Source organism: Glandiceps talaboti, chromosome 3 (assembly GCF_964340395.1).
Source record: "Glandiceps talaboti chromosome 3, keGlaTala1.1, whole genome shotgun sequence".
Lineage (NCBI taxonomy): Eukaryota > Metazoa > Hemichordata > Enteropneusta > Spengelidae > Glandiceps > Glandiceps talaboti.
In genome coordinates, this window is record NC_135551.1 from 26,262,721 (window position 1) to 26,288,294 (window position 25,574).

Consider the following 25,574-nt stretch of genomic DNA (forward strand, 5'->3'; position numbering starts at 1 on the left):
GATGATGACTTATTAATGAACTACTTTCTTCAAATGTCAGATAAATGGTACACGTTAATGTAAGGATACCATATTAAATCAGCACTGGCTGCAACTAGGAAATTTTTTTCATCAAGCGACCAATGTTTTAGTGGTTAAATTTACTTATAAAAGACACTGTACATTGTATCTGTTAATTAGGGGTCAATTTTATCCATGATTGGAAGTGTACATCATTACATATACTAGTATTACTAGAGTTAAATCTTGAGTGAAAGCCTGAGTTTGAATCTGTAGTCATGTTTCGATTGGATTTGACTTGCCTAGATATACCTACATTGTACATTGTATATGTGTATATGGTAGTGTTACTAGTAATTTAATATTCAATATCAAGGCACAAGCTAGGCCAGTCACAGAGATCCTCACATACATGTACTATATTATTAGTATATCACAGCATACATGTACCTCATGAATGATTATGTGTTGTGTGGAAATTCAATGCTTCTGGCACTGATTTTAGGGTCTGTGCCGTAACTTACAAATTTATTATGATTTCGTTAACCATGTTATGTGTAAAAGCTGCAAAGTTTACCAATGAATTGACATTCAATACGTAACACCTCATGGTGTGCAATATACTGAGGATGTACAGTTTCAAAAAATGGTTCAGTTGCTGCTAGAGCAGTCTAGAGGTTATCTGTGGAAAATCAATATAAGCCACAGATAGCTTCTGGATTACAGCTTGTATGCCATAGCCTTGCCACTACGTGTCCAAGTAAACAATTGAGTTTCCTGACATAGATCTAAATAATGTCATGACCTTTTACTACATGTAGTAACACATCTCTCTATCTCTCTAAGGGTTTATATAATGTATACTGCCACTAAGGGTATTAAGGTGAAATGTTCAGATTTAAGTTGTGCAATACATGTAGATATCGGATATATATATCCAATCAGTAAAGCTGGGTAAACCTCGGAAATTGGTCCAGTTCTACAGTTGTAAATTAGACTTAGAGAGGACTGGCAATCATAGACAAATGTTGGCAATATATTGGTCTTAATCGACAATTACATTGCACATTTTTGACCTCAAAAAGCATGAAACATTAAATTCATGAAAACGACTGGAAGTTTCATCTTTCATTTGGAAATTTGCTGAAAAAATAATTTACCTTTATTAAGTGAATATATTAATAATCAAGATGAAAGTGTTCTGACAGGAAATTACATTTTGTAGCTGTGTCTGAGATGTACAAAGTGGTCTCTATTCAGTGTAATTGTTATTATATAATGTAATACATAAATTATGATTACAAATGTTGCAGATAACATAGAGTATATTTGATCAGCACTGTACATAGAATTTATAATTTCATCTCTCCAGAGCCTTGTAGAGTAGTGGGCATTGGGTTATCTGTTCTTGATAACAGTACACGTCAGTTTTAAAAGCAATCTTCTTCTACTGGCAGTAATAATATTTCTCTTTGATTCAGTTGACTGGGTAATTTTTTTTGCCACGAGTTTAGGAATAATGAACAGAAATTTTTTCTATACAAGAACTAATTATTACAGAAATAATAAACTATGTAATGAAAATAATAAGATAATTTGATACAGTGCTTCCAATCAAAGTATAAATGATGAACTACTGCGACATATTGATACATTTTTAAAGACGATTTGTGTCTTTATATAAAATTTGTTAGTGTCAGATCAGAGAAGTGCTGCAATAGTACATTGTCATTACTGATAACTTTAATCGTAACAAATTTCAAATTTGGTGCCTCTTACAGTTACCGAGACAACGTTGTCGCTAGACATTACTACATGTAGCTATTGTTCATCCAAGAGACAGGGTTTATTTGCAACAGTGAATAATTTCATGCCCACTGAGCAGCATTATGATATTAAAGCAAATTGTTACTCAATTTTGCTGCTGTGTAGACAATGTTGTGACTTTACTATAGCTAAATTTACATCAATGTATCAGGACAAGTTCAGTAATGTATCAATATGTTGTGGTATTTCATCATTCATACTTTGATTGGAAACACATGACTTATAATTAGTTTACCCCCACCCCACCCCTATCTTCTACTTCCTGCCCCAGTAAATATGACATTTTGTAATTCCACTTTTTACTTGCATGATAACCATATATAGGAAGGTTTGCCTGGTAAACCTCCTGCTAGGTTACCCCCTTTGAAAAATCCACCAACTACAGCTGTGGTTTCAGTAAGTGTTTGTTTATTTTAGTGTGAACTGAACACTAACAAGATTCAATTAATCAAGTGTGACTCTGACTTTAATAATATTGACACACTCACCTGTCTTGATTGGAATGTTGTGGTCACCTCTCATTTCATATTTCGTCTCTTAGAGTATGCAGGTATCACTTGACTAGATATTTTTTGTGGGATGTATCTTTAAACTTAAAATGATGTAAATGTTATCTCTTTCGCTTGGTGACAATTATATTTTATAAAACGTAATCGAACATATACACACATATGAATAAGTGCATGCACACACACAACACATTCGCATGTTTTGTACATGTACACATACACAGAAATTGAATGTGATGGATCCGTGCACAATTTTGCATTATATTAACTGTTGTGATGTTTGAATATTAACCTGTGTTGAAAAACGTGAAATCATCCCACAAGTACATCTTATGTCCTATGATGATTCAACTTACATTGTATATGTACAGTGTAGGCGTAGGATGGTTATTGTAACAAGTCCTTGTAACTTCCTATAGGAAAGACCTTTAGGCACTTCATAAAAATAACAAACATTACTTGGATTATGAGTAAAGTGCTGTACGCATAACAGGTTTTGTTTTTTTTGTGGAGTTTTAGGGTGGAGAAAAGGGTGTAATTTTGGCTATTACTTTATTTTACATTACTTGAAAGGTGTCAGAAATTCAGTGAACTGAAAGAAAAGTAAAACACACTCATGGTACATTTGTATATCTTTGAATTCATGACGTTGTTTTTGACTGGACATATTAAAAAAAAAAAACTTTTAAAATACATTATCCTTATTAAAAACTATTATTTGTATTGTAAGGTTTGGATTTTTTTATCCTAAATCTTAAACAAAATCTATTAATGTCTACTTAATATCTTGTTTGCTTGTTATCTATCTTCATCCTGTCTCTATGGCAACATACATGTATGCATTTCACATCTTTCCACTAATAGCATGCATTTGTTTCACACCATGTATTTCAACCAACATATGTAGATGTGTTATGTTGTGTGTTTGTGTATGTTGTTTTCTGTGTTTCTGTATATTGTGTTGTTTATGGATTTATGCATGTTTGTATATTTGTGTACAAATATATTTAGTCCGTTTTTGTATGTACATATATGTTAAATTGTTTAAGTGTTTTCTCAGTCTAAAATGATGACAAGTTTTGATAAGCATTGCAAATATACATCTGTTTATGTTTGAACCAAACACACGAAATGTAGGTCTTTTGTGGAGGACTGACAATCACAACACTTAATATAGAGAAAATTCTTAAGACGGTTGTGAGAAAACTCCACACAAAAACATTTTTTTGACTGAAAATTTACCAGATGTTATTTATCATGGATTTTATTGAACTCTTCAATCATCTGGTTTTAATTCAACTCAGTTCGAGACTTTATGTTAGGCAAATCATATTTACCTTCTGTCAATATAAAATTGATTTATTTATTGATAGTCTGAATGCAATATATACAATATTTATTGTATGATTCATACATATTTTATGGTCTTAGCAATGTGAAAACATGCTGTGTTGACACACAGCCTCCAAAGTACAGTTTCTCCTTAGACTCTCTCACAGTCCTCGAAGCTTCGCATAAATAGCTAAAACTTGGGTTGTTTTGCATGTATCTACTGCATAATTGTACTCATATACTAGTATCCAAGTATCCCTGTACTGTGTGCCCTAACACGTCAACAAAAGGTTAGCCCTATGTAATCGATGAGGGCGTACAGTATAGGGATACTGAGATACTAGTGTACGAGTACAATTATGCAGTAGATACAGGTACATACAAAACAACCCAAGTATTAGCTATTTATGCGAAGTTCCGAGGACTGTGATAAAGTCTAAGTTTCTCCTGTACTGTCTTAGTTTATGCTAAAGCTCTATTTGTCAAAAGTCTGTCTCTCACAGTTTGAGTTTTGATCTTCAGGCTTAGGTAATCAATCTCAATCAATCAATCAATTAATCAATCAATCAATCAATCAATCAGTGAATTTATAGAACGATAGTTACCACTACAATGTAGGTAATAAAGGTGTACTTGTGTTGAATAAGACTGTGGTTAAATACTTGAGTGAGGATTTCTAGTATGAAAAGAAATGATCTTAGTTTAGAAGTTATATTATATAGTTTTGATTATCTTATGAACAGCCTAATGGACCAGATGCTGAATCGGAAAGTGTTATACATTTTCTGGTGCATAGAGGCGCTAATGTCAATGCTGTGGATATTTATGGATCAACTCCATTACACTTTGCTGCAATGAGAGGCAATGATGTAGCATGTAGAGAACTGTTGGAGGTCAAGGCTGTCAACATAGAGGTGAGTTTACAATTTATACAAATCTGTTTGATGTGCAGAATTGAACAGTGCCCTCTACAGGTTGTGAAGGATGGGTATGCTAAACATAGAATAGTGTGACTTTAGACAACTTGCCCAGACCCTGCTTTGTTTTCACTGATGTCTTAGATAAACTTTCAGTGAAGTAGTTCCCAACCTCACTTTATCTTATATTTTCAAAATAGATTGATTACATTTGTACATTGTGTAAGTGAATGAAAACAAACCATTATCCCAGTGTTAGAATCTGTGCATATTAATTAAAACAAACACTTTTTATGAGTAAATTCAGACTGATTCCTTTCAAAATTTGTAAACATGCAACATTGTAGTGTTTGTGAATCCCCCCAGAAACAGTACTAACAGAAGAGAGAGATCTATTAAGATTAGCATACATTTACATTTTCATACATACATGTACATACTACATGTAAAAATGTACATGTAGACCCATAATGATACATTGTATATTTGATGGGGACAGGGATGTAGATAAAGGCTGGTAGCCGGCAAAATAAGCCGACTACTGTTCAATTTTTTGCCGGCTACATTTTCAGGAATTTGTGTTTTAACAATTCTTGTTTCAACCACAGTACATGTATATCCATTATTGGGCCTATTCAAAGATCTCCTGCATACTAAGGTTTCATGCTAATTTTCTAATCATACCCTCTACATTTAGAATTAGCTACATACCTGGGAAACCCTTGTATAATGCTTTGGAAACATTGGTCTTAGACAAAGACATGTTTATCTTCAACCGTCCAGGATTGATATGTATTTTATGTGTCGTAAAACAGGCAGTTGACAAGCAGCAGATGACAGCACTTCATCTTGCATGTACTCATGGCCATCCTAATGTGTGTGAGACTTTGATTAGAGGTGGTGCTAATGTCAGATGTACAGATGAAGAAGATGGTACCCCACTTCATCTTGCAGCCATGGAAGGACACTTAAAGATATGTGAACTTCTCTTTCAAGCTGCCTATGGTAAAGATGGCTGGGTTACAATTTCACAGGTAATTATGAATTTCTAAACTAAGTTATATGAACGACAACTCAAATATGCAAATTATTGTATCAATGACATCATGAGTATGCAAATTATGCAATTGTTATGATTATGTAAATAATTGTAAAACAACATGGATATGTAAAATAGTATATAGATGACATCATGGATATGCAAATGCATTTATTTTTATCCTGAATATGCAAATTACTGCATAAGTGACATGCAAATATTATAAAATAATGAATATGTAAATTAGTATATTGATGACATGGATATGCAAATGATTTGTAATTATATTATTAATATATAATTTATTGTATAAATGACATGAATATGCAAATTATTTGGTAGATGACATCTTGATTTTGAAAATGTTAGTACATTTAAAATCATATACATTTTCAGGTTGTTGATGTATAAATTACTTGATAAATTGAAAATTAGTTTATAGATGACATTATTAACATGCAAATTGTGAAATCCTTTGGGTATTTTTTCATAGATGGTGACAGATACTGATGTTGAAGATAACACAGCGCTACATCTTGCTGTTGATAATGGACATATTGATGTTGTCAAATTGTGTCTACAAAAGAGTAAGTCGTAGCTTTGAAAGTACAGATAATACTTTGGGGTTTTGAGGGTTGTTACACTTTTTAGAATTTAATGAATGCAGTCCTCATAGTAAACCTTTACCAAAAGAGTTACTTTATACCATGAATGATAGATGACATAGGCGTAATAACATCCTACAATGTAGCTGAAATGACTTGTTAGAATACTTTATATACCCCATCTCCATAGTTACAGACCTTCTCAATGTAGTTACAGTCAATCACCATACTTGCAACCACTCTCTGTACTTACACCCCATTGCCATAGTCATAACCTTCCATGGTTACAACCAATCTCCATAGTTACCACCCATCTCCATAGTAATGACCTCCATAGTTACAACCCATCTCCATAGTTATAACCCTCCATAGTTACAACCAATCTCCATATCTTCATAGCATTATGACCCCCATAGTTACAACCAATCACCATAGGAATAACCTTCATAGTTACATCTAATTTCCATGGTGATGACTTTCTCTATAGTTACATATACGACCCTCTCCATAGCTACAACCAATCCAGATCTTAGTAATTGACATATTTACTTATTTTACAGAGGCTGATGTCAACACAAGTAAGAAGAGTTTCAGTACACCCTTACATTCAGCTGCAGCTCTGGGTGACATTGATATTGTAACATTATTGTTGGAACATAATGCCCGTATCAATGCATTGGATGAGAGCCAGGCTACTCCCTTACACAGAGCATGTGCATTTAATAGATGGCAGGTGGTTGAATACCTCCTAGACATGTAAGTTTTCTGTTTGTTGTCTTCCTTTTGACGGAATTACCTTGTGAATTCATGTTATTTGATAAAAACTTGCTAAGTGAGATAGAGTGCATTTTTTCATTCACTTTCGTTTATCAGTATGGAGGCCAGGGGCATAGAGCTGAACTTGGGTGAAAGTGACATATGAAAGTTGAAACTTGCTAGGCAACTTCTGGTAAACATATTACAGATACAGTAACAATAGTAGTCAACAATACAACCATATAATTATAATAACCACTGTTCCTCTGACAACCAAACATAGTTACCTGGTGTTGAGTGAGTGCCAGGGTGTATGTGAAAATAGAGATGGGATGCAGTTGTATAAATTATAATGAAATATCAAGTCATTATACCACAAAAGGAGGTGTGGTATTAGTAAGATATACTACTTGATGCTAACACACACTATGATATTGTGCTTTACAAAGCTTTTAATACTATTAATATACTACTGTTTATTACAAGGCCTGGGACCATAAGAGAATTTGGCTATCAAGCTACTTTGTTACAAGTCCAGTTTACAACCATTGTACAGTTTACCTTGTGATTACCCATATTGGTACAACAGTTTATTTATAAGTTGCAGATTTTAAAAAATTTTATGTGTTGTGATTGATTGATTGATAGGCATGCCAAGATTGAGTGTCGTGACCAAGACAACTTTACACCATTGCTGATTGCAGCATGTTATGGACACAGTGAAACTATCAAATGTCTTTTAGACCATGGTGCTGATATCAGTAGAGAAGACAAGAATGATAAGTCATCTCTCTACTGGTGTGCAGAGGAGGACAGACTGGAAGCACTCAAGGTAACTAGTACTTGTTTCTATATTTATAGAGTGTTTGAAGTTCTTACAGTAGTTAATTGGAGTTTTCTGGCTAATTAGTGTATACATGCATGCATGAATGTGTGTGTGTGTGTGTGTGTGTGTGTGTGTGTGTGTGTGTATGTGTGTGTGTGTGTGTGTGTTGAATTATGTGTGTGTATGTATGTGTGTGTGTATGTGTGAGTATGTATGTATGTATGTACGTACGTACATACGTACGTACGTACGTACGTACATACGTAGTACATACATACGTATGTACATACATACGTACATACTTACGTACGTACATACATACATACGAATATATGTATGTATGTCATTGTGTATAATTTAACTACCAATACTAATTGATTACAAATGGATGCATGCGGAGAAGAGAGAAATAAAACATATCCTGACATCACACCTGGTTTGTTTGTTTGTTTGTGAAGGAGAGAGGATTTTTGATTATACAAAAGTCAATACAAAGCATATCAATTTTGTATCAATTCAAAATAGGTCCTGTTAGAACATCCCAATGCTAAGGAACTTTTGGAAAATTCAGATCGCTATGACAACACTCCTCTACATATCGCTTCACAGAAGGGATACCATGCCATCGTCAAGGTAACAATAACAAGGGATTTTCTATCCAACATACAAATGATTCTATCTGTTAAATGTAGTTATATACTTACTGTTAAAAATGAATGCATAAACCTACTCAAAGTTTTTCAGTAATGCACCAAAATTTATGACGAGAAATTACCAATCTATAAATTATAATTTAGTCAAAGAAACATAATTCATTTATAGATTCATCGTATTTTGCTTTGCTGCTATTAGCAAACTTTTTGTTAGTTGTAAACATAGATGGAAAATATGCCCAGTTTTGATTATGAATAAAATATAGGTGTTGAAAATGTTATTGTCAGGGACTTGGTCTTTTAAGATACCTTCTGCCCATAAGCTGCACTTGCTCTAAGAAGAGTATTTTTTTCGATCAAAAAAACACCCATACAATCAAAGAAATTTGTTCAGACAATAATTAGACATTGTATATGTTAATTAGCATCAATTATACAGTAGTACAGCCACAGGTCAAAATTCTGATCACTTTGGTGGCGCTGATTTTTGGATGCACACCTTAAGATCACTTGGATAGGATATTATTAAACCATATGATGCGTACACATGTGATTCAATACTGTTCAGGATGTACGATATTATGAGTAAGTCATTATATTCCACAAAATAATTTCAAAAAATGTTACAGTTGTAACTAGTTCTACTTGAAGTGCCAGCTACATTTTAATTCCTTGTTTGGATTTCTTCCTTAAACATGATAGGTATAGGTAGGTGTTTTCTGAAAAGGCAATATCATACAGATATCATAACCACCATTTAGAATTAGTAATACCAATGTTTTACAGTCTAGAACATGAATACATATACTTTATTGATTATTAAATTGTTTATGTACATTTAGACTCTGCTGGAAGCTGGAGCTGTTATTGATGCTAAGAATGAAGAAGATCAAACTCCTGTCCACTTGGCAGCTAAATATGGTAAAACAAGGTAAAAAACAACGTGAAGATTATTTGAATAGGGTGTCTAGATGGGGTGGGGGAATGCACGTGTGTATTTGTGTTGTAGAGCTAGAGGTGTATGTATACATATATGTATGTATGTATGTATGTATGTATGTATGTATGTATGTATGTATGTATGTATGTATGTATGTATGTATGTATGTATGTATGTATGTATGTATGTATGTATGTATGTATGTATGTATGTGCATGCGTGCGTGCATGCGTGCATGCATGCATGTATGTATGTATGTATGTATTATGTGTGTACATTGTATGTATGTATGTATGTATGTATGTATGTATGTATGTATGTATGTATGTATGTACATTGTATGTGTGTGTGTGTGTGTGTATGTGTGTGTGTGTGTGTGTGTGTGTGTGTATGTATGTGTGTGTGTGTGTGTGTTACTAGTAAATTGATAATTGTTTTAATATTTACAGGACAGTTACTGAGTTGGTGAAACGTAAAAGGATGATAATCAATGATGAAGATGAGAACTCTAATACACCACTTCACTTGGCTGCCTTAGAAGGACATGTGAAAACTCTGCAGGCTCTGCTAGCTATCGGTGCTGATATTGGTGCCAGGTTAGTGTCTCTTGTGAATTAAAAATTAGGAAACAAGTGCAGATTTTAAAAAAATGAAAATAAAGTAAAAGTCTTTTGCATATTGCCACAGTTTGGGTAAAAATTCATGAAATTCTTGCATAGCTATTAATTCATACTGTTAATGCTTAATATGTAAATAGACACAAGAAACACATTTTTCTCTGATTTATTTTTCCAGAAACTTGAATTTGTGGACACCACTTGATTGTGCTGCAGCTAAAGGCTGGTTGAAAACTGCAATGGCTTTACTAGAGGCTGATTCACCTGTTGATCCAACAGACAAAGCAAAGGTAATAACACTTACAAAAATTGTACAAAAATATACAAATGGTTTTAGACTTCCATTTCAACATTTATACAATGTTCGGGGATGGGTTTATAGGTCACACAAACAAAAAGACGGAGGTCGCTACAACCTCTCACCAATCTGGACCCACTGAGATACTCCATAGTACAATGTAGAGGTGTGTGTGTGGGGGGGGGGGGGATGACAACAATGCACTTCTAAAGAAATTCTTTCTTCATCGGAAAATCATGTAATCAGGAAGTCATTTGAGTCTGTAAGTTTATGAACAAGTACACAATTTTTATCACGAGTTGCCAAGTTCAAACTTTATTAGTAATACATTATATTATTTGTTTGTTTGTAGACCACTCCATTACATTTAGCCAGTAAGAATGGTCATGTTGAAGTTGTACAACTCTTACTGAAATGGAACGCTAACATTTCACATTGTGACGACAAAGGAAGTAATTGCCTTGACCTTGCAATTGACGCTAATAGAAAGTAAGTGTTCATAATTCTCCGGTAGGAAATGTCCTTGACCTAGCCTGTGTTGATTGCATTGAAAATCGCAGTCAACACCGTAAACAGACTAGTCTTGACCTTAAAGTTGACGTTAATTGACCAGGTGCATTGTGATATGATATGATACAGTATAGTTTGATATATGATACTGTATGATACAATGCAATACAATACAATACGATATGATATGATACAATACAATATGATATGATATGATACAGTATGATATGATACGATAAAATACAATACGATATGATACGATACAATACAATACAATACAATGCAATACAATGCAATACTGTACATCATCTATGATACGATGTCATTCATATATATATCAATATGTAGTAATGGAATTTCAAAGCCAGGAAATAAAAGTCAAATATTTCTTGAAAGCTAATCCCAAATTTTCGCCGACTTCTCATCAGCATTGTCAGGGATTCACTTCCAAGAAATATTTTGACTCTTTGAGTAGAAATGTCATTACTAAGTATGAACCCAAAGTCTATGAACATTCATTCTTGTAATATATAGTAAATTTAGAATGTGTTTGATCATGTTCAGATGCCAACCGTCTTTGTTCATGACCCCCAAGTGTTTAGTACAGTCAGATAAATAGTCATGAATATTTATTATGAATTTAATACATATGCATGTCTGCGAAATCCCATGATACAATGGTGGACCACTGCTTGGACAATGGATGTGAAACGGGTTTCAATTCAGGTTTCTGATTGGCAGTCGTACAGAATTTATGTAATGTTAAATCATGAAATGACCCTTGAACTCAAAGTGTATGGAAATGCCTTTATTTCCTGGATTGGCATTCACCTATGAACTTAGTTTAGGTTTTATCTTAATTCCTGTCAGACGGTCAAAAGTCAAATGATGAATATCCTCAGTATCAATTATCAACAACTGAGTAGCTTTCCTTGATACAGAAATCACATTTTTTATTCGTTTTCTGTCACAGGGATGTTGCCATAGTAATCATAAATCATCCAAATTGGAAGAAGGCGATGGAGAACGCATCAATAGATGAGTCAACTGGGATGTATAATACACCCATGAGGAAGCTAATCAAGAAGATGCCAGGTAGGACAAATGGATAGTCACATTTAATTTATGGTCACCTTGGGAGAAGGTTTATTTTGCCTTGCAGCAACCTCACCATTTTAATAATCAACTATGGTATATGTCTCTCAGAAGAAGTCATTAGGTTATAGTTACAGTATTCTGTCAGTCTATTTCTTTCCATTGGTTATATTTACAGTTAAAACAGTCAGCGTAGCATATATATTTACATAATTTTGCAAGTTTATTTTATTGTTTTACTTGATTATGATAACAACACTTTTACTGCTGAATCCAGCATGATTGTTATTGAGGGGAATCACAAAAGGTGAATTAATGTAAACACAACTCTCACTTTAGTCACAATCCTGATGTTTTCAGCAATAACAGTGTTCTTATCTAGCAAGTAAAACAACAACCTCAACATACCAAATGGTCAACATTGATCATTAAATGTATATGTACAATCTTCTGGCTAACACTCCCTGTTTTAGCTCTATATGCATGAGTCAATTTGATTGAAACTTGGCACAAAGGTTAGGTACCTTATATGTCACATTTGTTTAGAAATCTGATTGTATTTAACGAATGACATTTACAGTCAGGAATTGGTATAGATGAATTTATTGTACAAAACTGTAAAAAGCGGAAAAACTCCAACAAACTACATTTTAATGGTTACATCAAGGGTATTCTTTTAATAGTTAGGGCATGACCACCGTGGTTCTTCCATCAATCTGCCACCACCCCGTGTGTACAGATTACATACTTTATTGGGAAGGTGCACAAATTACTTCAGTTCTGGCTATGTAATGTGCAGTAGTTATAAACAATTATGAACTTTGCTCTAAATCCAATACCGTCTTATCTAATTCTTCAGAGGTTGCAGAGAAGGTACTGAATAGATGTACAAAGACAAACCAGAAGCCTGTGGAACATCCTGAATACAGAATATCATTTGAATATGAACTGATGGACGATATGTTTAGTAACTGGAGACATGAAGACACAAGTATGTACATGTTGTATTTAGGATTAACAGATTCTTATAGAATTAGTTTTGAGTCAGTGTAAGACCTAATAAAACAATTGTGTGGTTCCAGTTACCTGACCCCACCTAGTTTTTCACTGCCGATCCTAACCTTTTTTCTTTTCTTTTTTACATATTTGAGAAAAAAATGAAAAAAAATGTGAAAATTGTCTAGCCAGAAATAGTGGATGTGGAAACTGACATCAACTTAAAAAAAACAGTATAACACTGTTCTTCCAACCGTTAATGACTGTACATCTGATGGGAAAACCAATAACACAGAGACTATATGGAAAACAACGGAAATCATAACTACCTGAATTAGACACTCACACATGAAAAAAATAAATAAATAGAGTAAACATAAAAAATCTACCCATACCCCACCTATTATAGAATCAAGCGTAATCGGAACCACACAATTTTTTCTTTATTAGGCCAGATGGACTTTATATAATATAGAATGTACTTCTGAAATAAAATCTAAACTTTAGCTGTTATTTTGCTCAAGAAACTCCAACCTATTCTCAGTTAAAATTAAAAAAACGAAATCTAGATTCATACCTACACTAAAGTGGTTTACTAGCTGACAGACAGTCTCACTGTACTGAATAGTGAATTTGTGAATTCAGTATTTTCATTGTGTGATGGTTAACAAAACTGAATGTTCCAGACACTGTGAATATATATAAAGATAATGTGTAGAAATGATCTCATTTTACTAGATTTATCAATCTGCTGATTTATTCGTATATTGTAAGTTTGTATATTTCCAAAACTCTTCGTTTCAGCATCTGATGCCCTGTCATCGGCATCTGAAGCTTTTGAAGATGATGGAACACTGAAGGAGAATGCACAGCCCTACTCAAAGGACTCTGCAGTCTTGAAGAAGAATCACCCCCTTATGATAATGGTATGGCCCTGTCATTTTATAAATAGTTCATTTTATAAATAGTTGTGCTATCAATTTCAAAGCAGAGGAAGCTGAACATCTCATATATCACACGCTCACAGTTTGCAGTTATTGACAAACAAAAGGTACCACAGTTTGACCACTAGGGGGTGCTCTCTGGCAGGAGCTGTTCAGTTGGACGATGTATAAATTTTGTGGCGTGCATTAAGATTTTATCCTTACAGTGTTTAATAGCATAACTTCTCAGCCACTTCCCCAGATCTGATTTCTTTGGCTTCAATGATTTCTAGAAACTCCCATTTCTTTCACAGGTATACATAGATGCTTCGCATGTTGCCATGTAGTTGACATTCCATCTAAAAAATGTTCATCCAAAGTTGCGGAGAGCCCTCACATGATGTTTCTTTCAAAAAATGGCAATAAATTGTGTTACCAGAAAATAGCATATTGAAAAGATAGTTGCACTTCAAGTCTTGAAATTAATTACTGTATCTCTGTTCTTTCTAACACAGGTAAACTCAAAGAGAGAAGAATTACTCGGCCATCCCCTGTGCATCTCACTACTTCGCCATAAATGGAATAAATACGGACGATGGGTGTACTATACATCACTGTTCATCTACTGTGTCTTCTTATCCTGTCTGACAGCGTACATCATTCTTATGCCACCACCTTATTATGTGTATCAGAATGGAACATCAAAAGTCTGGTACTTGAATGGTGAAGATAAATTTGGGAATCCCGATCCGACAACATTATCATTACATCCTGCGATATTCATATGTAAATGGATTATTGTCGGGTTAGCCTGTTTCAACATTTTGAAAGAGGTAATTTAGAGATTGTAAAGTTGTAACCCTTTGCCAACCATGTTTGTCTGGGTCCTACAGACACGTAAGTCTTCAGTCATAAAGATTGTAAAGTTGTAACCCTTTGCCAACCATGTTTGTCTGGGCCCTACAGTCACACAAGTCTTTAGTCAGTCTACAGTGTGTCACTCATGCAATGAACCCTCATACATCATTTTAGCAGACTTATTTTAATCCTAAATGTCCTATATTAGAGCATGTTGATTTTGGTAGCACTAATCTGGAACAGTAGTATGCATGTGATATCAATATTACAATGCATTATGATTGGGTGAAATCCAAAACTTATTTTGATATTTTGTACTTGCAGTATAGGGAGAAATGACAGTATAGAACTGTATAGAAGATACATGTTATTGAGTCTTTCAGCTGAAATGTTCATATACCATTTTAGACCAGTGGGTTTAAACAGCATACCCAAACCAAAGGGTGGCATGTTTGCCCTTCTGTAAGGAAGGTGTGTGTGTGTGTGTGGGGGGGGGGGGGTGTCTCTGTATGTCTATGTCTGTTCATCTGTTGATCTTGCGTTGTCTGAGTGTTGAGCTAAGGATTGTAGATTTTGATATCGATAATTTCTGTGATTTTTCTAGGAAAGTCATAGGACAGTGTTAATAATAGGAACAAAGATTTAGTTAATGATATGATTACAGTTTTAGGTGTGTCTCATTTGCCAACAAGTTGATAACTATATCATTTGTCATTCTCTTACAGTTATTCCAAATGATCACCCAGAGGCTGAATTACTTTGACTTTGAAAATTTAATGGAATGGAGTATTTACATTTTAGCATTATTACTGGTTTTAGACTTGTACGGATCAGCACAGGGGGCATGGAGAAAGGTTAGCTTACTTTTATTTAATTTTAACTTTTATGCATAAGTGAGTGTATTCCTTTAGTGTGTATTATGTGTGTGAGAGAGAGAGGGAGGGGGAGAGAGAGAGAGAGGGGGGAGAGAGAGAGAGAGAGAGAGAGAGAGAGAGAGAGAGAGAGAGAGAGAGAGAGAGAGAGAGAGAGAGAGAGAGAGAGAGAGAGAGAGATTATGAAGAGATTATGTTTCAATTATAAAACAACTTTGAAAATTTGAAATAATTACCCATTTCTCATCCATATATAATTACCACTTAACTTTCATTGATGATACACAAATCTTGTAGCAATAGAGCTCCTTATCACTATTATCACTAGAATGTTATTGTTATGATGCTAACACTACTTTCTCTCCATATCTTCATTGTAGGCATGGCAATGGCAATGCGGTGCTGTCTGTATTTTCTTGGCGTGGATGAATCTGATCGTTTTTATCCGTAAACTTCCAAGACTTGGTATTTATGTTGTCATGTTTATCGGTAAGTCCATTTTATTTCTACTCTCTCACAAATGTGTAGATGATATTGTGTCATTGCAAAGAGTTATTGACTAGCTTCAGCTAGGGTGCAGCTAGATGACATCTGATGTATATATCTGTGTGTGTGTGTGTGTGTGTGTGTGTGTGTGTGTGTGTGTGTGTGTGTGTGTGTGTGTGTGTGTGTAAGCAAGCAAGCAGTGAAGATGAAATATTTATCATCTAGTTCCATCTTACACTGTTACTGAATTGTGAGTACTGACCTATCATTCAAAGTGTTTTTCTCTTTCTTCTTCATTTTAGACGTGCTGCGTACCTTCTTGAAATTCTTCGTTGTTTTCTTCCTCTTTATTGTTGCCTTTGGACTTGGACTGTATGTTCTACTCATGAATCAGGTAGGTTATGCTATGTTTAAGCATAGATCCTCCACCCACGAGGGTCTATGGTTTAAGCTAAGATTCCTTTCTAATAGAATAGTGTGGGCATACATATCTACATATTTTTAACCCCCCCCCCCCCCCCCCCTCAATTACACTGTTTTCTGTTTGTCTATTCATCTGACTGTCCATATACAACCGTATCTCTGGCATGCAATGGTCAATGTCATTCAAACCTGACACAAAGGTTATGAGAGCCACCATATACATGTCACTTTGTTTAACAATATTATCAACTTTGACAACATCTTGTCAAAATTGTTGTAATTTCACAGAGCCCCCATGATGCATGAGTCTCAGTCTGTCGTAATCAGTACTGTCTCTGTGTCCATACTGTGTACTTCCAAAATGAATGAAAGTGCAGCAGAAAACACACCACAAGACAAGCACCACAAATGTACTGCCACTACATGTGCTCTAGTTTTGTTATTATTATTTATCTGAAACATCAAATTTCATAAAAATATTATCGTGTTCACTTTATATTGTGTAAAGGCAATGCTGACACACTCAATTACATACATGTATGCACTAATGTTTTCAATTCTGCATGACAGTGCAAATATTTATAGTATGCGCTAACAGACAATGTAAATTATTTGCAGGTGCGTAATATGTAATAATTAGTTTTACCTCGTTGGTTAATTATTATTTCCATTTTTTGTAACCATAGGAACCATTTTCTAATCCCGGAGAAGCTCTAATAAAGACATTTGTTATGATGATTGGTGAATTTGAATTTGATTCCATCTTCCATGATGATGGATACATTCAAGGAGAAACTCCCGATATAACATCTGACGCGTACTTTGAAGCAACGGTCTGGTATCGTGAAGTTACGTACATTCTGTTCGTGGTATTTGTGATTATCATGTCAATTCTCATCATGAATTTACTGGTAAGTAAAAGAACAACCTTAGGGCACCCCTATTTGTTATAGTGTTAGAGTCTTAGGACACCCCCATGTCATATTGGTAGAGTCATAGAACACCATGGCTTTACTAATCATTAATGGACAGAAAGAGAAGTAAATAGGTACAAGAGAACAGATCAAACCAAGATATATTATGTGCTTGAAAAAGAAGTTTTGAATTTTAGTGTTAGACTATTGTTAGTGAACATCCTAAAATATATGTGCACTAGAAGATATTGCAGTGCAAGACCACTGAGCTTTAGCAACTTCTGAGTTCACCCCATTATACCATGCATGAGCCAAGTTGAACAAAAAATATGGAGGTCGTTCTATGTCATGAGAAAACATGTCTATGTCACGACAATGTGTGTCTATGTCACTGGTTCTGCTGTGTTTGAAATATGAGTCAAAATGTTCCAAATGCCATTACTTTCATATATTTTTCTTTGATATTACTGGCAGTGCTATAATTCTGTTATTCTCCAATATTTATCCTCATTCTGCTGGAAAATACTCGTGACCTAAGGGTTGTCACTATTCTAGCGACTCAGTGACAAAGGCCCCTTAGGTCACTCGAATTTGCCTTGGCTGAACGAAGACAAATATTTGGGAATAATGTCTAATTGCCCAAAATATCATAAAATATATATAATGTAGACACACGGGGATATTTACCTAAATTTTGTCATGCACAGGTTGGTTTGGCTGTAGACGACATCAAAGAAGTACAGGAACAAGCAGTATTAAAGAGATATGCCATGCAGGTAGAATTGGCACTAGATGTTGAACAAGTTATACCTCGGCTAATCACACGTCGGTTTATTATTAAAAAGGAAACCATAGAACCCAACTATGTGTATCGGAATCCAATCACAAGAATTTACTATGCTATGGTTGGTACCAGTGCTATATCGGCACCATCAATTGCCAAGGCTCTAAAACCAGATAAGGTGAGTTTATCAATCAGCCAATCAATCAATCAATCAATCAATCAATCAATCAATCAATCAATCAATCAAGTCATATATAAAGCACCAATATCCAATACTTAGTAAACTTCAGAGGCCCTGTACTGTTACATTTTGAAAGCTCTGCTGAAATGATATGTTTTCAGGTTCTTCCTAAAGGCATAGGCTGTCGGCTTTTGACATATTTCCGATTACAAAAAGGCACAGCTGCCAAATTAACTGTGTCTATACTTTTGCTCATGCAGAAGACAGTTGTCTTAGGAACAAAGTCAGCAGTGATTTGACTTTGCCTGAATAATGCCTGATGTAATACGATGGTGATAATGATTGGCCATTTAATGTTTTTGTATGGGTTGTACATCAGGTTGTACCACTGGAGCTTTGACAGACACCAACAGTCAATGCCTTCAGGAAGAACCTTAAAACACACTTGTTCTCAAAGTTTTCAATTTTGAAATTGTACAGCGCCTCTGAACTTTACTTCGTATTGGATACAGGCACTGTATAAATTTTCTGAATGATTGATTGATTGATTGATTGATTGATTGATTGATTGATTGACTGATTGATTGATTGATTGATTGATTGATTGATTGATTGATTAATCAGTTTGACACTTTTGCAGGTTAATTCAATCTCTGCAGACAACAAAGTAGAATATTGGGTGTGAAGCTGATATATTGTTTTTGTCATATGATATGTACAACTACACACAAGTTTACCGGTTGGTGATTCCATAAAACTTCACCATGTATAACAACAAAATTCATTTTGGAGCATTGTATCCATATTGATGTTCCATTTGCAGCAGTTGTAGCATTATCGCATACATTTACCAGTATATCACATACATTTACCAGTATATCACATACATTTACCAGTATATCATATACATATACCAGTATATCATGTACATTTACCAGTATATCACATGCATTTACCAGTATATCACATACATTTACCAGTATATCACATACATTTACCAGTATATCAAGGCTTTGGTACATGCACAAGACAGCACATATTTGACAGTTTTCCTAACACAATCCCATTTTATAATTTGTTGATGATTTTGGTTCTCATCAGGAACCAATTGATGAAGTGATGGAAAACCAAGAAGTCCTGATGGATACTGTCAATAACCTTCGCTACAGAATGAAAAATATAAAGGAACAGAACAAACGAATTGAAAGCATGTTAGAAGCCATCATCAAGGGGCAAGGAATTTCCTTTGAAGAAGAGGATGCTGAAGATCAGGAGTGAAGCAGTTGCTATGGAAACAGTTTCAGATGTTTCTTGTATGGGTATAACCTGTAACCTTTCCAGTGGTTCACTCTGGTTAGATATGACTTTTGTTAACTCTAATGGCTGCAAATATGATAAGGCAGTGTAGTTGAGTACACACTCTACTATGGTGTACTTGAAGGAGGACTTCACTGTTGAATAAGGTGGAAATAGATACAGACTGATATTGATGATATGCAATTGAACCTAGTTAGTTGAAAGAGACCATCATCTTGTTTGACAAAAATCTATCTAAAATTGCTACATTTTATCATCTGGCTTGGCAACAATCCAGCTAAAATTGCTACTTTTTATCATCTGGCTTGACAAATATCTAGCTAACATTGCTACATTGAAATTCTTTTACGGGTGTGGATAACTAGAGATAGCTCACAAAAAGACAATGTAGCAATAATGGTAGGATATTTGTCAAACCAGACAATGAAATGTAGCCATGTTGGAAAAATATTTATTGGTCAAGATTTTGTTCCAGAGTAACGAGCCACTATTGTAACAAATTTCATGATATTTATCAGGTCAATAGATTTCAGGTCGAATTATTTTTCTCAACAATTCTACCTTTTTATAAATAAATCAAAGAATCAGTTCTTTTTCTACAATCACTGAATGTAATATACAATTTTAACAGTCAAATATATAAAGCCGTTTTTTTTACATATAACTATTTTCCTCTCGTAGTATTTGTCACATCTTGTCATTCGATATGCAAGAGATTTTCAACAATGTGACGATATCAAACATGAAAACAAAACAGATGTTGTATTCTTTGAGGAATTTCAAGGAAAACTATTTCTTATCAAGGTCGTGTATTTTTTAGTTACTACAACTAGTATATATCACACTTCTTAACTTTAAGAATTGTAAATATATTTTTGTATTAAATGAATCTTAATTGATTTTCCTAGATATTCAAAGTACACTAAATTATTAGGTCTTAAGAAGAATTTGTCGGTGTTTTGTATATGTACATGTGGTTGTGTAATGACAGAGTATTTTGATATGAAGACATTTGCATATTATACAATTTTATGTGTTTGCTTTAGAAATTTAGTTCATGTTTCATATAATTATGTAGATTTCCCTACAATTTTATACAGGATTCTGACTATAATATTATGTGGGATTTCATACCAGTATGTGGGATTTCATGTGGGATTTCATAATATTATGTGGGCCATTTCATATGATTTCATGTGGGATTTCATAATATGTGGGATTTCATATGATCATGTGGATTTTATAATTAATTGTATATGGTATTTCAATTATTAATCTTGTATGGGGTTCATGTGGATATAATCGTATGTAACTTTATATTGTATTTCATATCATTTTATGTGAAATTTATTGTTTGTTTTATGTGGTATTTCACATTCTTGTATCTGGTATTTCATGTTCATATGATTGTGGCATTTCATATAATCTAGTGTTATTTCATATATTAATTTTATATGATATGGCAATCTGGATATATGAGCCCACCATACACACACTACAAATGTACATCATTGTACAAATTTGTATATTTTGAATGCCAAAATAAATGATATTGATATACCACAGAGATATGGGTACTTCACTGTTAACAAGTGAATTTTATCATTGTCAAATACCGTGTAGTTTGACAGAGTACCAAACAAGAATATAAAGTAACATGACTTGAGGTCACACTGTCTTGCATCACTATGAACACATCACAAAATCTGTGTTCATTTGAAATGTAAATAGAATACAATACCAGAATTTGACCTTTTCTATAGTGAAGTTTAGCTGACATTTTCATCTTTATAGTTGATTTTAGTATCTACAGTGGCAAAGTTATCATTTTACACAATTTAACTAAACTTTTAAAACATGGATTTTTAGCGATATTCATGTCTATGGTGTGATAGGAACTATAGCTTTGTTTTATTTCTCATACATATTTCTCATACATATTTCATCATTTAGCCACAAATTGATCACAGGGTAGGATTTATTTTTTTAAAGTACGTTTAGTGTATGCATGAGGTTCATAGAATTTTTGTGTGAGGCTGATACAGGTAGATGTTTGATTTATAAGAAGTTTTTGTAGCGTAGGGAAAAAATAAGTGCCATAATTTGAGATTGTGTCAAAAATCTGTCTAGAGGAAATAATTATCAAACTATTGGCATATGAATAGTTATGATGTAGAAGTACAGAACTGATGGCGTAGACACACATAGTTGTGATGTACAACTACAGAACTGATGACATATACACACATAGTTGTGATGTACAACTACAGAACTGATGACATGTACACACATCGTGGTGATGTACAACTACAGAACTGATGACATATACACACATAGTTGTAATGTAGAACTGCAGAACTAATGAGGTAGACACAAATAGTTGGAACACAACTGATGACAAAGACACAAATAATGATGATGTAGCATAACCAGGGTATAAATCCTTAGTTCAAAGTTTAATTAGCTGCAAGTCAGTATTAACATTTTCTAATAAACACAATATCACGCATCTCATAGAATAAGGAACTATTTTGATTACATATCAGTAATTGATTACTAAAGATACATGTATATTAATTGTATTATTTTCTTATCTGTGATTAGCAGTAATGAAATTACTGATTGTTATTTTGTGCATGCTATGTATATAAAATATTGATTTTTTAAAAGTGTTTATCATTTTTGTAATCATTCATATGATTAATACTTCACTCTGATTTTGATATTTACTAAAATGAGTCCTACATTTCATGATACATTTCGTTATTCACAAATTGTTCTATTTCAAAGAAGTGAGCTTCAGTCATCATGTGGCAATTCTGAACAGAGATCACTTCATGTCACTTATGTGTGGGTGATATTGGTGTTATCACATGGATAATAATGATTTTATCACACAGATTGATGATGCACCACAAGGTGATAATTATATTAATACACAGGATAATAATGTTGTAAACATACACAATGATTCCAACACAGGCTTATAAGTATATTATGACATGGGTCATAATAATTTGATCACTATACAGGTTGATAAGGATGTTATCACATGGATCAATACTGATTTCATCACAGGTTGATAAGTGTGTTATCACTTGAGTCAATGGTTTCATCACACAGGTTGATAAAGCTGTTATCATATAGGACAATAATGGTTTCACCCCATAGGTTAATTATGTTACCATACATGGTAAAAATTGCTTTATTACATAGGCTGATAATGGTGTTATCACATAATGTATATAATTATTCAACAACCAACCATTTCTACATTCTTATATTCATTTTCAAATGTGACAATGTCAGAAATGACAAGACCAGAATTCAGTTTATTTTCAAAAAGGGCTTTCAAACCAGGTAATGTAGGCTGTCATGTCGTTCACAAATATGACAATATGAGAAATGACAAGATCAGAATTCAGTTTATTTTCAAAGGGGCTTTCAAACCAGGTAATGTAGGCTGTCATGTCATTCACAAATGTGAAAATGTCAGAAATGACAAGACCAGAATTCAGTTTATTTTGAAAAAGGGCTTTCAAACCAGGTAATGTAGGCTGTCATGTCATTCACAAATGTGACAATGTCAGAAATGACAAGACCAGAATTCAGTTTATTTTCAAAGGGGCTTTCAAACCAGGTAATGTAGGCTGTCATGTCATTCACAAATGTGAAAATGTCAGAAATGACAAGACCAGAATTCAGTTTATTTTCAAAGGGGCTTTCAAACCAGGTAATGTAGGCTGTCATGTCATTCACAAATGTGAAAATGTCAGAAATGACAAGACCAGAATTCAGTTTATTTTCAAAGGGGCTTTCAAACCAGGTAATGTAGGCTGTCATGTCATTCACAAATGTGAAAATGTCAGAAATGACAAGACCAGAATTCAGTTTATTTTCAAAGGGGCTTTCAAACCAGATAATAATAGAGGCTGTCATGTCATTCACAATTATAATGAAAATGCTGCATTGTTCACTTGTACAGATAGTGATAGTCTGCATGATGTGTATATTTCATGTAATCTACATTTTAAGATATTTACAGTTTTAATTATTCAGAATTTCATCATTAAATATTCATAGAGGTTGTCTATGATTATATTAAGAGTCAGCTTTAATACAAGTGGTAGTACAGAATCAAAATAGATATTTTTTTCTTCACATTTATGACGAAAGTGTAGTTTCATAATTGTTGTGTCATTTATATTGTAATATTTAACTCACTTTTACAGCCCATTATATGTTAGTGTTCACTGGCCCTGTTTGATACAGCCATGCAGAAATCAATAAGAAACTTGACATGCTACATTTTAAGATAGCAAAATTGAATGAGTACAGTTTATTGCTATAATTTGTCTAAGTGAAATGAGCTAATGTACCACCATGCAGATATCAGTGCATACATCAAAACATTTGTGTCTGCACATCTAGTTGCAGTACATTTCCATAGTTCAAAACTAAATGTAGCAAACAATTGTGTTCTTGCAAGTTAGTGTAGAATGTGCAGTTTCTTATTTAGTTTCTGTGTGGTTGTATCAGAGTGAGTGAACACTAACATGAAACAGACTGTAGGAGCAATTAATGGAGACAGCAGAATATTAATTAACAGTATTTTTACATTTTTGTACCGTTATATTATATTTGCCAACTTGCAACTTGTGAAAGTCATCAGGCCAAACGATTTGCACATCGTCAGTATTACTGTATTCTATACTACAATTTAAGATGACTTTCACATTGCTCTACTTTCTATTATAAAATACGAGTTGTTTGCCAAGTGGTCAGATTTATGTGCATAGCCTTAAAAGTCCAGTGGTTATAGATACACATACAGACCTAGGATACCACCTAGGATGTGGTACTTATGGTTGTTTTTAATATTAACAGAATTGCCTTTGTGCCTTGCAGCTAGACTGGCCCATCCCAAGTTTTGACCATCACATAGAACTTGGCTTAAGTTTGGGATGCCAGGGTTCACTTAGGAAAATCTGTTGTCAAGCATGTAAATTTCTGCTCAGAAAAAAGTCTAGTTTGGGCATGCCTAGTTACTGGCTAGGTTTTTGTAGCACGAGACCCAAAGGCATGTATCTGTGAATTGGACAAGTACTGTGATGTATATGACACATATGATGAACTGTTGTGAAATTATACTGTGCAGGGTTTTTTATTCATCTAAGTCAAACACATGAACAATACCCATCATCATAAACCACAAGGTGTTTTTGTAGTGTATTCAGTATGTCTGTTAGATATTGTCATATTTGTCAATTATTGGTACATTTTCCTTTCATATCTACCTTAATACAGGGTAGATTTATTTTAATACTCACAGGGTAGATTTCACTGCTAGAAATTTGATACTGTTATAAAATTCAAAACTTTGTTTTTGGAGAATTGTAGGAATGACAATACAGCTGAAACACACAAACTAACTTTGCAGGGTACACTTCTAAGTTTGGGTGTCTACATACCTCTGAGATTTGTAAAGGCACACTTCTGTGTCACTGGCATAAAGGGCGCCATTCCCAACTACCGAGTACTATCATTGAGGGCGCACTTGAATTAATATTGATGGTGATTTTAGCATTGAGGACACACTTCAAAGCTGAACTTAACTAAATTTGGTTCTTTGTAGCAATAATTGATGCAGATATCCGTGTCTGTGTACACTGTCAATTTTGTTGACCTGATCTTACGATCTGATCACATATTTTTTACACTGATATCATTCCAAAAGTAAAACTTTGTCTTTCAGAAATTCTCTTTGCTTTTTTGTTATAATTGTTATATGTACAAATAATGTTTTTTTTTTCGTACAATTTTGAATAAACTTTCATGGTATCGGGATCATTTACAAAATATATACTTCTGATGAATCTGTTTGTGTGCAAGTGTC

At 33.9% G+C, this 25,574-nt stretch overlaps 1 protein-coding gene across 2 annotated transcripts in view; it reads left to right on the forward strand.

Annotated features, from left to right (window-relative positions):
* LOC144453972 (transient receptor potential cation channel subfamily A member 1 homolog) overlaps positions 1-25,518 on the forward strand; it is a 45,429-nt gene extending 19,911 nt beyond the window's left edge. For both annotated transcript variants that reach the window (XM_078145345.1, XM_078145346.1), the window contains 20 exons: positions 4,412-4,582; positions 5,401-5,619; positions 6,118-6,211; positions 6,790-6,985; positions 7,634-7,817; positions 8,337-8,444; positions 9,307-9,395; positions 9,854-10,000; positions 10,200-10,311; positions 10,672-10,808; positions 11,803-11,924; positions 12,784-12,915; positions 13,725-13,846; positions 14,359-14,676; positions 15,427-15,555; positions 15,954-16,062; positions 16,362-16,453; positions 17,169-17,393; positions 18,104-18,358; positions 19,463-25,518. In XM_078145345.1, the coding sequence (XP_078001471.1) occupies positions 4,412-4,582; positions 5,401-5,619; positions 6,118-6,211; positions 6,790-6,985; positions 7,634-7,817; positions 8,337-8,444; positions 9,307-9,395; positions 9,854-10,000; positions 10,200-10,311; positions 10,672-10,808; positions 11,803-11,924; positions 12,784-12,915; positions 13,725-13,846; positions 14,359-14,676; positions 15,427-15,555; positions 15,954-16,062; positions 16,362-16,453; positions 17,169-17,393; positions 18,104-18,358; positions 19,463-19,639 (3,138 nt within the window). In that variant the 3' untranslated portion in view covers positions 19,640-25,518. The remainder of the gene's footprint in view (positions 1-4,411; positions 4,583-5,400; positions 5,620-6,117; positions 6,212-6,789; positions 6,986-7,633; positions 7,818-8,336; positions 8,445-9,306; positions 9,396-9,853; positions 10,001-10,199; positions 10,312-10,671; positions 10,809-11,802; positions 11,925-12,783; positions 12,916-13,724; positions 13,847-14,358; positions 14,677-15,426; positions 15,556-15,953; positions 16,063-16,361; positions 16,454-17,168; positions 17,394-18,103; positions 18,359-19,462) is intronic.
* Positions 25,519-25,574: the final 56 nt, after the last annotated feature.